This window comes from Pelodiscus sinensis, chromosome 4 (genome assembly GCF_052426305.1).
Source record: "Pelodiscus sinensis isolate ZL-2025 chromosome 4, ASM5242630v1, whole genome shotgun sequence".
Taxonomy (NCBI): domain Eukaryota; kingdom Metazoa; phylum Chordata; order Testudines; family Trionychidae; genus Pelodiscus; species Pelodiscus sinensis.
The window spans coordinates 130,290,918-130,308,906 of NC_143055.1; the positions used below are offsets into that span (position 1 = coordinate 130,290,918).

At 44.4% G+C, this 17,989-nt stretch overlaps 1 protein-coding gene across 8 annotated transcripts in view; it reads right to left on the reverse strand.

The window, feature by feature from the left end:
• The window catches only part of RASSF6 (Ras association domain family member 6), a 172,146-nt gene that overhangs the window by 28,592 nt on the left and 125,565 nt on the right, over positions 1–17,989 (reverse strand). For 5 of the 8 annotated variants that reach the window (XM_089778152.1, XM_025185814.3, XM_089778153.1 and 2 more), the window contains 7 exons: positions 16,582–16,673; positions 15,938–16,128; positions 15,550–15,651; positions 7,682–7,733; positions 5,622–5,740; positions 5,436–5,533; positions 1,362–3,939 (listed from right to left, as the gene is read on the reverse strand). In XM_089778152.1, the coding sequence (XP_089634278.1) occupies positions 3,864–3,939; positions 5,436–5,533; positions 5,622–5,740; positions 7,682–7,733; positions 15,550–15,651; positions 15,938–16,128; positions 16,582–16,673 (730 nt within the window). In that variant the 3' untranslated portion in view covers positions 1,362–3,863. The other 3 variants (XR_016349517.1, XR_016349518.1, XR_016349516.1) reach the window with 2 other exon arrangements.

Below are 17,989 nucleotides of genomic sequence, written 5' to 3' on the forward strand. Positions count from 1 at the left end.
GCCCAGTGTGTTAGATGCTCTACAAACCTGGGGAGGTGTTTGCCCCGAATAACTTACAACTGACATACACAGCATACAGACAAAGGAAAGAGAAGGAAGTCCATCACACGACACTACTCTTAAAGGATGTACTTGATTTTCAATCTCAACAAAGCCAGTGGGGTGTTATGCTTAAAATTAGGCATGTGCTTTGCTTCTTTGCTGAATCACCACCACATTTTCTTCTTTTCTGCTTTCTTTTATTTTAAAGTCTTTTCCATATGTCTGGTTCTTCAAAAAAGAATACTTACCTCCTTTATTTTTCCTTTGTATTTCACACATTGAGTTTTTCATATAGTAGAAATAAAACAAACATAAGAGTAACTTTTTTTTTTAAAGGCTCATTACCAAGCAGGAATATCACACTAGGTCCTGTGATTTCTGAGAGTGATGCATTGTCCCAATAAACTCAAGTGTAACTTACTAGGGTCAGTGTGAGGGGCTGTTTTTCTACAGCCTCTCTCACACATCAGCGTTTCAAAAATAAAAGCATGGGCTTCAATAGTGTCTGCCCATAATCTTGCAGCACCAAATGGAAGATAAATTTGACATGTAGGACAATAAGCACAATGAGAGGGTAACCAAGGCCTATGTGGATAAATTTATTTTCCCCTTAATAGAAGCATTACTTTAAATGTTATAAGGATAACTGGAAGTGAGCCTGTTTTCCTCCCTCATATCCTTTGTAAAGACTAATTTTTACTCTCATCATATATCCATTGGAATTGGATTAATTAATTTGAAAATATACCTATTATAGTTAAAGTACCTTAAATCTAGCCACTTATATTCCATTGGGCCAATTTTGCAATTTTTATATACATGCAAAACTGCCCTCTATTCAAACCTGATTTGGTTAAACAATTAAAGCCAATAGATTTAAGAACTCACTTAAAGTCAAGCAAAATCAAAAGTGTTTTGCTGAATTAAGAACAGTGTGCATGTAGGGACCAGTCCTGATATATTCCCAGCCATTTTCCATATGGTCTGCACATTGATGTGCTTTTATATCTAAGCAAGGTCAATGAATTAACAAGTTATTTACTTATTCCCACAATATAAGAACATGGGGTCACCAAATGAAATTAATAGGTAGCAGATTTAAAACAAACAAAAAGAAGTTTTTCTTCATTCAGCGAACAGTCAATCTATGGAACTCCTCGCCAAAGGATGTGGTGAAGACTAGGACTTTAACAGGGTTCAAAAAAGAGCTAGATAGATTCATGAAGGTTAGGTCCATCATTGGCTATCAAACAGGATGGGTAGGAATAGTGTCCCTAGCCTCTGTTTGTCTGGAAATGGATGACAGGAGAGGGAACATGTGATGATGATGAGTTACTAATATTTTAATCAGTCAACATTTTCATACTCTGTATTCATAAATAAACTACTCAACAGTTACTAGGCTGAATCCCATAGGCCATTCTACATAAATCTCATTACAAAATTTTTCAAAGATATAATGCACTGGATATATTGCAAATCATGGAAGGAAATCAGAGTTACAAAAAATACATTTTTGTATTAAAATTAAAAACAATACAATACATTCTTTAGCCACTATAAATAAGATCAGATCATTTTTCTTTCTTTCCCTGTGGCTCCCTTCCCACACTGACTTCCAAAACTAAATGGAAGCAAAGGTTGCCTACTGCAGTCATCATGGTGAGTGTACATACCTGATAATGCTCCCATTGAAAACAAGGACAATTTTCTATTGACTTGAATGGAAGCAGGTGTAGGCTGTTGGTGTGAAGGTGTGAGGACCCAGAAGTACAGTGGCGTGGAATTAGGCAGTTTTTGGCAACAGGGATTTATGCAAACCACCTAAGTTTTCACTTCCATAACCATGTGAGTGCTGTGTTCCATTTAGTACTTCACATTTGTTCAGACAGAGCAATGGTTCAGTCCAGCTAAAACAGGCGTTTTGTAACTTCTAATCAGCCAGTAGGCTTGTACTCTAGTTACATTAATATAAGAATACCTCGGTATGTTGTAGTGCCATCTAACCAGTGCCAAAGATTATACCACATCTTTACGTGAACTCAAAACTCAATGTGAAACTCAACTAAAACTGTGACTTGTGCTTGGTTTTAGGTGGAAACAACACAATCATTTAATGTATTTGGTCTTGGCATAAAATCATAAGCTGGTCCAGACTTTATTGAAATGTGGCCTACCTTTACAAGCCTACACCTTTTGGCTCAAATTTCCCATTTTTAAGGCTCGGCAATGAAACTTCCATATGTCTCCGTTCAAATACTGCAGCAGCACCTGTATACATCCATTTATGGGCTTAAGGCATTGACAGTTCTAGATCTGCAATATTTAAAACTAAGTATTCTTGACTGCTGAATGGTTTTAGCCAAAAAATAAGACCTTAATAAAAGACACATAGTTAGGGTTACAAGACATTGTACATTAAAATAAACTAGTTCCTGATAACAAATCATTCCCGTTAACACAGGTGAATTTCAATTTTGATACACCATCCAAGTTACAGTATCTCAGACAAGAGTAAAGTGGTTATTTATATTTATCTAATTTATTTTACTGTGTTGTACAGGAGCATATTCTGCATTATGGTACAGAACCCCCCCAATGTTTGTAATCTCCAGAAGTAAATGGCAACTCAGCATAGGCTACAGAAGCCATATGAAAGAAAGCAAACACAGCATGATAAGAGAGGGCAGCGAGTTACTCTTGTGAATTATATGGTCTTTGTTTACTGCCTGGCACGTTTGGCCTTAGCAAAATGCTTGAGGTGCAGGAGCCAGTCGAATGATATTAAAGAAGAAACGGACACAGATTGTTTTGTGGCCACAAAATGCCTGAGCCCTCAGGGACATGGGTGAATTATGCTAGTCCGCCCCCGCAGTACTCACTGGGATTGTACTGCCTACACATATTTTTACCTGCTGAACACAGCCCACCTCAGCCTCTAAGCAAAAAGAAGGAACAAGGAAAGGGGAAATAATCCATTTCTTATCCCAGAGAAAATACCTCTCGTGCAGTCTTTATGAAATGGATCAAATATAACAATGTTTAGAGAGCACTCATTACACAGTTCCTTAAAAAGGAGTTTCAGGTGAAAAATTAATCCCTCATTTTTAGTCAATTGATTAAAATAAAAGCATGAGTGGAAGAGTCTTTTTCAGATCTTATCATTCAAGCTAAACCTGCAAAGGTCTGATTTACAAAGATAAGGGAATTGGGCACCTACATTCCATCAATTTTTAAAGAGCTTTATCTACATCACCCGCTTAGGTGCCTAAATACCTTTGTAAATCTGACCTTTGCCTTTTAATGAACATCCTCAGACTCAGATTAATAAACTCTCAGACAGATTGATGAACACCCTCGGACTCCAATTAAACAATTCTTCTAAAGCAGACAGCCTATGACATTATTTTCAGTTTTCTGTAGGATTCTTAATCCATCTGGATGATTATGATATATCTCTATATTCACAATGCTCTGGCTTGTGGGTTGCAAATGGACAAGTTTCAAAGGTGTGCCCTTTTAATGGACTTTTCTCCTTTCTGAAGTTTCAAGTTACATAAGTGGTCACAATGGCAGAGCCCCTGCTAGAGAAGAATACGGGTTTTATCAGCTTTTCTTAATTCCCCTTCAGAATTCTACAGAGTTTGTTTTCAGTCCCATTTGAAAAGTTACCAGAAACAAACCCCACTCAACTTTAGAGGCCCATGTGCTGTACAGATCACAGTTATGGCACGTTCTCAATATTTCCAAAGATATAAGGAATAGAAAATTAAGTCTCCTATGGCTTAGAGGAAGTGTGTGATCAGCAGCAGAGTGTGATGTTATACAGCAGTCTCCGTTTTTATTAACCTTTTACTGTTAAGATGCTGGAGTATTATATCCTTCTCCCTATTGTATCTGAGCGAGAAAAAGAGAGAGAGAGAGCACAAAAAATTAAAAACAAAATTCAGATATTCAGCCCAAATTTAAAATAAAATATTTGAGGGGAGTCAAAAATTATTAATCAGAAAAAATTTCTGATGGAAACTGGCAACTTCGCTGTTATAAAACTTCTGAATTTTTCTGGATTCCCTAACCTGTTCATTTTGGCCTGATCATCGGCTGGTTTAAATTCCTCTTAAAAACCAGCAAATAGTCTTATAGCACTTTAAAGACTAACAACACATGTAGATGGTATCATGAGCTTTCGTGGGCACAGCCTACTTTTTCAGATGACCGGAGTATTGAACTCCTTATTCTTGCTTCTGGACATCCAACACTCTGGTCATCTGAAGAAGTGGGCTATGCCCAAGAAAGCTCATGATACTATCTACATGTGTTGTTAGTCTTTAAAGTGCTACCAGACTATTTGTTGTTTTTTAAGTGTATCCTGTACAGACTAACTTGGCTACCTCTCTGAAGCTTTTAAATTCCTCTGTTGACCTCAGTGACAAGCCCTCTACAAGTTTAGCTTTTGATCTGCATTGCAAACTGTCTGCTACTCTGGTATATCATTGGCTGGCATCAGGAAAGTTCATCTCAGCTAGCAGAAGAGCAGTCTGAGGGATGCTCAGAGTTCCATATCTATCTACATTAGGGTTACTAGAGTCTCTGAACATTGCCCAATCTTTAGTACATTGATTCTCATAAGCAAAGTACTATGATCCTCTTTTTACAACTGGAGAACTGAGATTGTGGCAGAGTCTCTTAAGTGCCAGGCTAATATTTTCACCACTGACCCACTCTTTCCATTAGCAAATCATTGCTAAGTGCTATACAAATATTATGGAATTTGTTCTGGCATTTACAGCCATTTACACCCATGGGGTCTGTATGTGAAGGTGTTGGGGAGTGTGCTATGCACATGTGCTCTAGCCCAGCAGCCCAGGATGCGTTCTGCTTGACTTATCAAGACTATCTCTGGAAGCGCTGAGGCAGTGTGTTTCAAATTGGAGCTGCATGCAAAGGGTGCAATGTGCAGGATCTGTTGGCCAGTGTGCCCAGCGCAGCTGTCAGTGGAAGACATCCACAAGTCTTGCACGCTGGGATGGTAAATCAGTGAGACTGTGGCTGCTGCTTGGCAGGTGTGCACAAGGGGTGAGAAGGCTCCTTGTGCCTTCTTCCCATTTTTGTACATCTCTGCAGGACTAGACACAGTACAGCACCATGGTAGGGGTGTTCACTTAATGATTATCTGTGCTGTTTATTCCTTTTGGGGCACCAGATATTGGCCACTGTCAGCAGACAGGACACTGGGCTGGAAGGTCCTTTGGTCTGACCCAGTATGGCTGTTCTTATGTTCATACACTATATATAGGTGCTACTTTGTAGAACCTACCAATGACTTTGTATGCAGTGTATTTACTCAGAATATAAACAAATGAGTCAAACCTACATTGTTTATTCCTACTTACTTTGCAATTGTCTGTTCAATCTCCCGACCTTCTTCCTCATTTAATTTTTGCAGAATGGATTCCAAGAGAGGAACGTGAAATTTAAGGTACTGAGCAACCTATCGTGGGGATCACAAGATATGCCCATCAGGGAGGTGTGTTAATGGGAAGAATGTTGGGAAATAGGCAGGATGATGATGTACATACGTCACTAGTAACTTCTTCTGAATTCTTGTCCATGAGAAAAAATTGCGCAATCTGTTCTGAGGGACCCTGTAAGAGTCTCTCCAGCAGCGGAGTGTCCGTGTTCTTGAGCCTTTTCTTTTCTAGGAATGAAAACAAATGAATGGACAAGCATGCTCATTTTGTGGCACAACCTAGAGCAGCAGTAACTAATACCTAATAGAAACAGTGTGGTCAATTCTTTGCATAGGCACAGTTGTTTCATACTTAGGACATACATTTTATTTAACATACATAATAGTCATTAACATACATGTGAGTGCCACATGCAGATAGATGGGAGTATATGCTCCTAAGGCCAAAATTTCCAAACGAGGCAACCAAATTAGGGCCCTAAACTTATTTTTAGGCATCTAAATATAAACTTCAGAGGGGTAGCTGAGTTAGTCTGTATGGGTATGTCTACACTACCACCCTAGTTCAAACTAGGGGGGTAATGTAGGCATTCGAAGTTGCAAATGAAGCCCGGGATTTGAATTTCCCGGGCTTCATTTGCATGATGCCAGCCGGCGCCATTTTTAAATGCCCACTTCTTCAGATGACCGGAGTGTTGGATGTTAAGGAACCAAAATAAATAGGGAAGAGGATGGTGGGAGGAAGAGGCAGTGGGTATATAAATATCAAAGGGAAAGCTGAACTAGTATGTAACAGGCAAAACTGATAGTCTATAAGCACCTAAAGACTGAATAGTTAAAAGAAGCAGATAAGAACCATTAGTTAGCAATTAGAGAAGAAGAGTACTAACACCAGATATACTAACAATATAAACTGGCAGAAAATGAACCAAAAGCTGTTCTTTGGGTGATGTAATATGGATTTAGGAGTTTAATTTGAGGCCCACTGGTTTGGAAATGTTAGCCTTAGTTCTTCTTTAATACAATCCCTGTGAATAATTCTGCAAACCGTTCTTTATCTTTCACGTTTTTACATGAATGACTAATATATTCCCCTCTGTTCAGAGTCTACCTCAGCATTTTGAATGTTCATTTTTAACATATGAAATGTATATTTTCTAATGGAATAAAGGAAGCAGGGTGTTTTGCAAAGATCCGATAAATGCTCTGCTACAGGCCCAATATATAAACTGGACTATAAATTGTAGACCTATATATAGACCCTCACCATTTCAAGGAAATATTGGCTAATGCTTCCTTATATATGTATTTTACCACCTTCTGAGAGCAATACGCTATGGCTATGTCTACATTACCCAATCTAGGCCATAGTTGCATATGTTCTTGTGCAAGACTGGGCAATGTAGACGTAGCTTATAGGTTTCAAATAGAATGTCCTTAAACAAACTTAACTATAAATTAGGACAGAATGTTCATCTCAAGTTAGGCTTTTAAGCATATTATTGCTTTTTCTAAAATAACAAAGTTAACTTGATACACATGGTCTGTGTCTAGACTGGCATGATTTTGCAGAAATACTTTTAACGGAAAAGTTTTTCCGTTAAAAGTATTTCCGCAAAAGCGCGTCTAGATTGGCACGGATGCTTTTGCGCAAAAAGTGCTTTTGCGCAAAAGCATCCGTGCCCAGTATAGACGCGCTTTTGCAGAAAAAAGCTCTGATGGCCATTTTAACCATCGGGCTTTCTTGGGCAAGAAATTCATGTTGCCTGTCTACACTGGCCTCTTCTGGAAGAGCTCTTGAGCAAGAGGGCTTATCCCTGAGCGGAAGCGTCAAAGTATTTGCACAAGAAGCACTGAATTCTTACATTAGAATGTCAGTGCTCTTGCACAAATTCAAGCGGCCAGTGTAGACAACTGGCAAGTTTTTGCGCAAAAGCAGATGCTTTTGCGCAAAATCTTGCCAGTCTAGATGCACCCATTATATATACAAAGTATATGATGAATAAATTAAACTCAATTTTCCACTGAGAGACTACAAGGTTTTCACAAATACTTTTAGGCTAACCTAATCCCCAATTGAGAGAGCACTGGCAAGACTTCTTTGTCAGCAATATAAGTAGCCTCCAAAGCCTTTTGGAGGAGTGGAGCAACATAGTTTGGCTTATTTACCTCCTGATGCATGGATGATATAAAGTGCAAATTCTTGTGGACTATTTTCAATCTGACAAAGAAAAAACAAAATTGATTCAATACACCGAGTGGCAGATTTTACATATGCTACAATTCCCCACCATAAACTGTCAGCAGTTAACAGAGATGCACCTCAAATTTGTGGCATTAAATCACAATCTGAGATTTTGGCTTTCAATACTGATAGTAGACAGAATTAGTAGGGTGGGCACCCCAAAAGATTCTGGACTTTGGACAAGGTTTCACACTAAGATATCATTTTCCTAACCTTTGCCCCCAACTGTCATGGGATTGATAAAACTATCATTGTACTTTCCAAAAGTGTAATGAATCTCAACAGTGGATCATTTCATAAAAAAGTAATAGCTTGCTACTGTCTTTTCCCCTGAAAACACTGTAATACTCCATACAAATCTTTTCGTGACAATCAGATTTATCAGCTCTATAGACGCTGCAGTGGAGAATTTGGATTTATTGCCACCCATTTTCCTGAACAACACTACAGAATTTGCTGTCCTTTTTACATCTAACTCATGATTTATTCTCCACCATTTCATAAGACATCCAATAGTCAGATTAGTTATGGATATTATTCATAAAAGTCTACGTTTTCCTCTTAGCATTTTATTTCACATGTTCCACTGCATTTTGATGACTTCACACTTCATGGTGCTGTACAGCAGCAAGATGAAATTAGAAAGTTCCAAAGCGCGATATAAAAGCTAGGCACTGTTATTGTTATTATTATTCATTATCTCCAGTATAAAGATCATTGCTGCCTATTTTAATAGCCTTTCTGCTCCTGTAATGTTGCTTGGCTGCATGCCTCCAGATGCCATGTTTACCAGTAAGGTTTCAACATGGGACCTTCCTCATGAATACACAGGTCTGGCCACGGGAGGAAAACATCTTTTGCGGTAAGCAGTGGAAGCTGGCAACTATTTTTTCTTTGAAGTTGTGGCCCAATTCTCAAAATATTTACATCCACCCCACCCCATGTAATAGCCATTAAAACTTACCTTGTTTATAAGGAAGCAGCAACAAGCAGACCAGACAGCTGGAGCTGCTACCACAGTTGCCTCTTCAAGCACGGGGCCTGACCCATGGGTGCTGAGGTCAGGAAGGCACCGGGCTCAGGTCCCATCCCTGCCCTTTACAAGCCCCCTCCAGCCTGGCCTTACTTGCTACAATCCTGCTGTAACCAAACAGCGGTTACCACAGCAACACCCTTATAAAGTGAGTCCTGCATGGTAAATTGCCATGGCAACCAGGCACATTCAGGAGGCACTATTAGCTAGACCAAGATTTGTGCTTCATCCAGCACTACATTCCTCGCCCTTTCTGGCACTGTATTTCACTACCAGGGAGAGCTGTGAAGCACAGTTTATCCTTGACTGACAAGTGTATACAGATTTAAGTTAAAAAGAGTTTCCAAAATGTATTTTGTTGCCTCACTGGCATGAGCTGCCCCAACTGTAAATAAAAGAATGGTTACTTACCCTGTAACTGTTGTTCTTCGAGATGTGTTGCTCATGTCCATTCGAAGTAGGTGTGCGCACCGCGTGCACCGCGTCTTCTGGAGCGTTTTCCCTAGCGGTACCCGTAGCGCCGGCAGGGCAATCCCTGGAGTGGTGCCGCCATGGCGGGGCATAAGTACCCCTGCCGGCGCTGCCCCACCTCAGTTCCTTCTTGCCGGATTCTCCGATGAAGGGGAGGTAGGGTGGGAGTCAAATGGACATGAGCAACACATCTCGAAGAACAACAGTTACAGGTAAGTAACAATTCTTTTCTTCTTCGAGTGGTTGATCATGTCCATTCGAAGTAGGTGACTACCAAGCTAACCCCACGGAGGAGGGGTCGGAGCAGTCATACCACCAGAGTCATGAAGAGAGGTGAACAATAAACGGATTTATTCGAACAATCCAACACGGATAAGGCACATATTAACAAAAATGACAACAGGACATATTTACATATTTTCATTACAGATTCGAGGACTGCAGAGCCCACCCCTGCATCCTCCCTGACCTGCTGTGCTAGCGCATAGTGCACTGTAAACGTGTGAAGGGAAGACCATGTGGCCGCCCTGCAAATTTCCGTGATTGGTACCTGAGCACCAAAAGCTACCGAGGATGCCTGCGCCCTGGTAGAGTGTGCCTTCACCCTGGGTGGGATTTTACCAGCCAGTTGATAACACTGTGTGATGCATTGCACCACCCATCTTGATAGCCTTTGTGTCGATATAGGCGAGCCTTTCACCCTTTCCCCAAATGCAACAATTGTTGGGATTTGCGGAACGGCTTGGTTCTGTCAATGTAGAATGCCAGCACCCGCTTAGTATCCAGGGAGTGAAGCACCCGCTCCTTAGGGGAGGCGTGAGGTTTTGGGAAAAAAACTGGGAGATAAATCTCCCGGGACAGGTGGAACGGTGACACCACCTTTGGGAGGAAGGCTGGATGAGGCCGGAGCCTTACGTTGCTATGTGAAAAAACAAGGTAGGGCAGGTCGACAGTTAGCGCCCTTAACTCTGAAACCCTTCGAGCCGATGTAATGGCCACGATGAAAGCAACCTTCAAGAGGTGCTTCAGTGAACACGTGGCCAGTGGTTCAAAGGGGGGTAACATAAGCCTGTTTTTCTAAACCAGTAAGAAACCTTTTAACCACCGGGTTAGAAAAGAGGGAAACTCCTGCCGTACCAGTATGGAAGGCAGAGAGAGATGCCACATGGATTTTGATAGAGGAAAAGGACAGGCCACTAGACCGAAGCTGGAAGATAGTCAAGGATAGCCGGAATAGGAGCCGAGGGCGGGTGTACTCCTCTCCGGGATGCCCAAGACGAGAAGCACTGCTACTTGGCAGCGTACTACCATCTAGTAGAGGGTTTCCTGCTACTGAGGAGGACCATTTGAACCTCTTGGGACCATTCCCTTTCAGGTTGGTTCAACCACGGATAAACCACGCCGTTAGGTGGAGAGACCTGAGATCCGGGTGAACTGTGGTCCCCTTGCCCCACGGCTGAGTTAGCAGGTCCCTGACTGGAGGGAGTGCTATTGGGTCTTGGGTAAGCATGTCCACTAGGATAGGGAACCAGAATTGCCTGGGCCACCTGGGGGCTATGAGAATGATTGTGGACCGAAATGTCCTCGCTCTGGTCAACACCCTGGAAATTAGGAGGAATGGGGGGAAAGCATAGAGAAAGCCCTCTGGCCACACAGCCGTCAGGGCATCCCCCAGGGAATATTTCCCCAGCCCCAGCAGGAAACAGTAGTTCCTGCACTTGGCATTGTGTGCCGAGGCGAACAGGTCTAGGACGCGATAACCCCACCTGTGGAAAACCTGACGCAAAACAGCGTCCTTGAGCGACCATTCGTGGGCTCCAAAGGATCTGCTCAGCGTGTCTGCTAGCAGGTTTTTGCACCCTGGGAGGTATTCCGCCTGAGGCGTGATATCATGCGTGACACACAAGTGCCAGAGTCGCAGGGCCTCTTTGCAGAGGGGAGATGACCGTGCCCCACCCTGCTTGCTGAGATAAAATACCGCTGCTGTGTTGTCCATATGAACCAGGATCGAGCGGTGAGAGAGCCTTGGCAGGAAGGCTTCGCAGGCTCTCCTCACCGCCCGCAATTCCCGGACGTTTATGTGCAGGGTTCGTTTGGAGGGGGACCAGAGGCCTTGAGTCCTGTGCCGCCCTAGGTGTGCTCCCCAGCCCAGGTCGGATGCATCGGTGACCAGCGTAAGGGAGGGGGGAGGGGCATTGAAAGGAACCCCACTGCGTACCACAGTTTCCTGGGTCCACCATAGGAGGGAGTCCAGAATTTCTGGGGGCACTGTGATTATTGAGTCCCAAAGACCCCTAGATTGGCTGAAGGCCTGTGCCAACCACGCCTGCAGGTGTCTCATTCTGAGTCTGGCATGGCGCACCGTGTACATGCACGCCGCCATATGGCCCATATGACCCTGAGATCAGCTCCACTATGGAGAGGAACCTGCTCTTGGGCAAGAACGCTCTTGCCACCCTTGCGTCGAGGAGGGCTCCCACGAATTCTGTGTGCTGGGAGGGGGTCAGGGATGACTTTTCGATGTTTATCATGAGCCCTAGCTTTAGGAAGAGGGCTCTTGTGAGTGCCACATGAGCTTCTACCTGATCGTACGAGCGACCTCGGATCAGCCAATCGTCGAGGTACGGGAACACATGCACCCCTCGTTTGCGGAGAAAGGCGGCAACCACCACCATACATTTCGTGAACACCCTTGGTGCCGTACATAAACCAAAGGGGAGCACCGTAAACTGAAAATAGTATTGGCCCACCATAAACCTGAGGAACCTCCTGTGGCTGGGCCTGATCGCCACGTGGAAGTACGCATCCTTGAGGTCGAGAGTCACGTACCAGTCTCCTAACTGAAGCACTGGGATGACCGAGGCCAAGGTCACCATTCTGAACCTGTGTTTTATGACCGCCTTGTTTAAACCTCGGAGGTCCAAGATGGGACGGACTCCTCCCTTCGGTTTGGGTACAACAAAATAATGGGAGTAGAATCCCCTTCCTTGCAGATGCGGAGGAACCCCCTCTTTTGCCCCTTTTTCGAGGAGCGCAGAAACCTCCTGGCGCAGGATGTGTTCGTGAGGGGTATCCCTTACTAAGGACGGAGAAAGCGGTTTTGAGGGCGGTGGGCCCAGGAATGGGATAGTATAGCCTCCATTTACTATGTTCAGAACCCAGGCATCTGATGTGATTAGAGCCCATGCATGGGCAAAAAGGGATAGCCTGGCCCCAAACGGGGGGCCAGGGCGGGAGACTGGTACAGGACTCTCGAAAAGGGTGTCAAAATTGGGGCTTGCCCTGATGGGAAGGACCATGAGGACCTCCCTGCTGGGTATCAGTCCTGGGGCGACAACGTCGACCCCTAGCCCCCTGGGGGTGCGTAGCCGCCCCGGAACCTCCACCGGAGGCCAGGGAGCGGCCCCTCCAGTAATCCCCATGGGGAACCTGGGGCTGCGCTCTCCCCTGCTGCCTATAGGGCAGCTGCCGACACTGTGGGGCCGGCGTGTGGATGCCCAAGGACTTTAAGGTGGACCTTGTGTCCTTTAGGGTATGGAGCCTAGAGTCAGTGTGCTCCGAGAACAGAGTTTTGCCTTCAAAGGGCAAGTCCTGGATCGTATGTTGCACATCCGGGGGAATTCCCGAGACGTGGAGCCATGCCCCGCGACGCATAACGACTCCAGTTGCCATAGTGCGGGCTGCTGAATCAACAGTGTCCAATGACGCCTGGTGAGCAGTTCGCGCAATGACTTTACCCTCCAAGGCAGCGGCTTCCGAGTCAACCGATGATGGAGGGGAGGTCGTGAGGCTAATAAGGTCCTGCGCCGCTTCAAACGTGTCTGGCGTGGATGGCCGGTGTGAAGGCAGGCGACCAGGACTATCGAGGCCCCCTCGGTGCCAGTGGTGCGCCGGTGAGCCCGCGCCGCGGTGCCCGATTGAAGTTGACTTCTTTGAAGGGGACCTTCTGCGGGACTTCTTCGCCCTCTTGGACGGAGGAGAGTGAGACCGGTGCCGAGACCTCGACGCCGACGCACGGTGCCGATGTGGAGCCTCCCCCGGTTGAAGCGCTGTCTCCATGAGGAGAAGCTTCAGGCGGGAAACCCTTTCTTTTCTCGTGCAAAGCTTAAAGGACTTACAGATCTTACAGGCAATTGCCAGATGAGCCTCACCCAAACACTTAAGGCAACTGTTGTGTGAGTCGCCTGGGCATAAACTTCCCGCAGTCAGCTCACGTCTTGAAGCCTTGCGGCCTTGGCATTCCTTACCCCCAAGGGAGAAGGAACAAAACAAAGAACCTAACTATCTAACTACAAGAACTATTTACAGACAAATTTGAGAACGGAAACCATTAACTAACTTGGGGTATGTCTACACTACAGCGCTAATTCGAACTAACGGATCCAGACTAAAAAACTAGTTCGAATTAGCATTTTGCTAATTCGAACTAGCATGTCCACATTAAGTGGACCCTGAACCGGGGTTAAGGATGGCTGGAAGCAGTGCCGGCAGGGCATCAGATGAGGACTTAGAGCGTGGAGCTGCTGCCTCAGGCTAGCCGAGGGCTGTGCTTAAAGGGACCCGACCCCCATCCCGGACAGACAGTTCTCAGCGGTGCCCCGCTTGCAATGTAGTCCTGGCTTAGATTGCCCGGAGTACCCACACTGGGCACATCACAGCACTCGGCCATCAGACTGGCTGCACTTGCCGCAGGCTGCCATCTGGGGAGAGGGGGTAATTGGGGGGCTGCAGGAGAGGTTCCACCCCAGAAGTCCGCAGAGCCAGCCCAGTCCTCCCCATCGGGGGCTCGTATGCCATTCCTCCCTCACCTCCTCCCACTTACCCTTCCTTAGCCCCCCTTCCTGATGTACAAAATAAAGAAAACGTGTGGTCAAAAATAGAATCTCTCTTTATTGAACAAAACTCGGGGAGACTGGGAAAAGGAGGTGGGAGAGGGGAAGAGAGAGGGTGAGAGAGGGGAGGGCAACTAAAATGATCAGAGGTTTGGAACAGGTCCCATATGAAGAGAGGCTAAAGAGACTGGGACTTTTCAGTTTAGAAAAGAGGAGACTGAGGGGGGATAGGATAGAGGTCTATAAAAGCATGAGTGGGGTGGAGAGGGTGCATCAAGAAAAGTTCTTCATTAGTTCCCATAATAGAAGGACTAGAGGACACCAAAGGAAAGGAATGGGTAGCAGGCTTCAAACAAGTAACAGAAAGTTGTTCTTCACAAAGCAAAGAGTCAACCTGTGGAACTCCTTGCTGCAGGAGGCTGTGAAGGCTAGAACTAGAACAGAGTTTAAAGAGAAGTGAGATAAAGTGATGGAGGTTGGGTCCATGGAGTGGTATTAGCCAGGGGGTAGGAGTGCTGTCCCTGCCCAAAGTTTGTGGAAGGCTGGAGAGGGATGGCACGAGACAAATGGCTTGGTCACTGTCTTCGGTCCATCCCCTCCAGGGTCCCTAGGATTGGCCACTGTCGGCAGACAGGCTACTGGGCTAGATGGACCTTTGGTCTGACCCACCCCTTAATTCAGACTAGTAAGTTCGAACTAGGCTTAGTCCTTGTAGAATGAGGTTTACCTAGTTCGAACTAAGCGCTCCGCTAGTTCGAATTAAGTTCGAACTAGCGGAGCGCTAGTGTAGCGCCTATCAAAGTTAATTCGAACTAACGTCTGTTAGTTCGAATTAACTTTGTAGTGTAGACATACCCTTGGAGACTAAGAGAGATAGAGTCGCTCCAAAGACCGTCACGGCAGTAAGAAGGAACTGAGGTGGGGCAGTGCCGGCAGGGTTACTTATGCCCTGCCATGGCGGTGCCACTCCAGGGGGCGCCCTGCCGGCACTACAGGTACCGCTAAGGAAAACGCTCCGGAAGACGCGGTGCACGCAGTGCGCACACCTACTTCGAATGGACATGAGCAACCACTCGAAGAAGAAATTATATTTGCAAGGGCCTGTCAGTAGAGGGAGACATGGTCACATGCACTAAGCCCTACATTAGCTTTCCTTACTGTAAATGTGGTTATAATGAAGTAATTCCTCCTTCTCCAGAAATGACAGTAAGGACAGCATCGAACACTTGTCACTAGTCTCAAAACATCTCTGAAGCCTTAGGAAAATAAAACCTAGCTGCGTCCCTAAACGCAGCAAGAGCACGCTATTCATTGGTATATTTTAAGTTTGTGGAAAATCTCTTTAATATTTCTGTCCTTAGATACAGCCAGAAGTAAAGGGCATTTTTATATTCTGGTTATCTTTTCTAGAATTCAATTTTTGTGCAGTGATGGGCACACACTCAGAAAGAATTACCTTAAATTTCTGAAGCAGTTGTTCTATTACTTCTCCTGTTTTCATGTTGCTGTTTATTCTTATTTTAGTTTCTGATCCAAAAGCTGGAGTGAAAATAGATGTCTAAAAAACAAGAGCAGCAATATATTAACTTCATTTAATTCCAATACATTTAATACCATGGTGGTGAAATCAACACAGGTGTAAAAACAATGTGGGATTATGCATCATGCAACATCTGCATAATAGTCTTCCTTTTCTTTAAATTGTTTGGTCACTCTGCTCTCATGCCACAGCTCCCCTGAGGATGGTTAAAGCAGAATCAAATCTTAAACAACTCATTGCATTTCACCCCCATCTGTTCTCTGCCGCATTCATAGTAACTCTTCGAACAGGAGAGCATTCACACCTCGTAGTTGTAGAAATGCCCATTAATGGAGAACCTGTGCTTTTCCACTTCCTTTCTTGCATCCGTTGGGGAATTTGCCCTTTTCCTCACTTGTAGTGTGTCACTCATGGCTCTGGTTCTGTGTGGGCTCAGGGAAGTGGGCTCCTGCACACTTCTGGGCTTGAGGGTGCTGCTCTCATAAGAGGAGCAACCTGGACAAAATAAAACATCATCAGCACAGCATATGTTACTTTACCTCCTCTCAGAGAGCTTTCAGCTTCACTTCTGCAGCTGTTTGCCAGTAGGTGGTGCTGGCAAGAAGTTATAATGGCTTGCAGAGTTCATAAGGTAGTCAGAGTTATATGCTGTTTGAACTGGTCACAGATCATTCCATTGAGTCTTTGTTTGGGGATTATCTCTTCAGAGACATTATAGACAATATAATTTAGTGTTACGGGCTGATTGCTACATAGATAATGAGCAGATGTAATAACTTCACTATTACTTCTTACAATGTATTCAAGAAGCATTTAAATATCATGAGGAAATCAAGGAAAAGCTGTCTCTTAATACTCCAGCCCATAGACAACTCTACATTTTGTCCTCTTTTATACCCGTGCAGCCACATAAGATAACTTTCTGATGAATATATTAAGAAAACTGACCTTTCTCATGGTTTAGAGGCTCTTCTGAAGAATTTGGTGTCTCTTCGCTAATGTGATGGAGATTATCAAATTCTCCCCAGCGCATCATCCCCCTGAAACAGGGATCAAACATTTATTTACAGGCTGATATTCTTTCTTAGTGGGAGTGAATCCAGTTTAGGCTCCAGCCAAGTGCCCCATAACAGATGGCTGTTCCTGTTTAGAACTCCAAGTCATCATTTTAGAGTCTTTCATTAGATTGTATTTAGTAGGTAACTTTAGCACATCACAATAGCGTATTTTACCAAACATGAATTGTGGGACCAAAGGCACCACAGGGTGCTCAGAAGCCTAAGCAGAACAGGTGAAAATTCAGACAATAATGTGTCTGATTATTCATGTTTTATAATGATTGATTTTATAGTTACCCCCAAGGCCCCACCTGAGAGGAAAGCCCCAGTTTGCTGGACACTGGGCAGAGCCATAACACAAGACAGTTCCTTCGTTGAAGAGCTTACACTACAGACCAAACAGGCCAAGGATGTCTCATGAGCTGCATTTAAAGATGGAAACTGATGCACAGAGAAATCTGTATTCCTAGCACAATGATCCAGGATTAGGTCTCCTAGGGTTACCAGATGGTTTCAACAAAAATACCGGACACACTTGACATTACATCACAATCTACATTACATCTTATTTAGAAAATACCGGATATTTCTATTTTCTCATTTCTATTTTCTCAATTTGTTTCTCGAACAGAAAGCTCAAATACTGGACTGTCTGGTTCAAAACCGGACACCTGGCAACCCTAAGGTTTCCTAGGTACTGTAATAACAGACATAAAATAATGAGAGTCACACAGGAAATCTCTGGCCCAGCCAGAACCTGAACCCAGCTCTCCTAAGTGCCAGGAATTACCTTAGCCACACGGCTCAACATAATTTGCTTAGTCATTAAATTATTTGTCAAAAAAATCTTTGACCAACTCTAGGGCTGTGACAGTATTGCTGGGTAAAGTGGGAGGGCCCTGCTCCAGGCTTCCAGAAGGGGTCTATGCCACTAGGTCTATGCCAATTTGTCCTGGAGGACAATTTCTTTCTAACCCCAAATATGGCACTCAGTTGTAGCATGTGGGCAAGACCCACCAACCAGACACCTGGGGAAGAATTCTCTATAGCAACTCAGAATCGTATCCCCAACCATTGGGCATGTTTGTTACTTGCAGCCACTGATTGGCCATCTTCCCTGTAGACAACTGCATCATACCACCCCCTCCATAAACTCATCAAGTCAGGCTTAAAGCCAGTTCACTTTTCTGCCTACATTGCTCCACTTGGAAGGCTGTTCCAGAGTTTCACTCATTGGATGTTAAAAACCTTTGCCTAATTTCAAGTCTAAACCTGTTGATGGCCAGTTTATATCCACT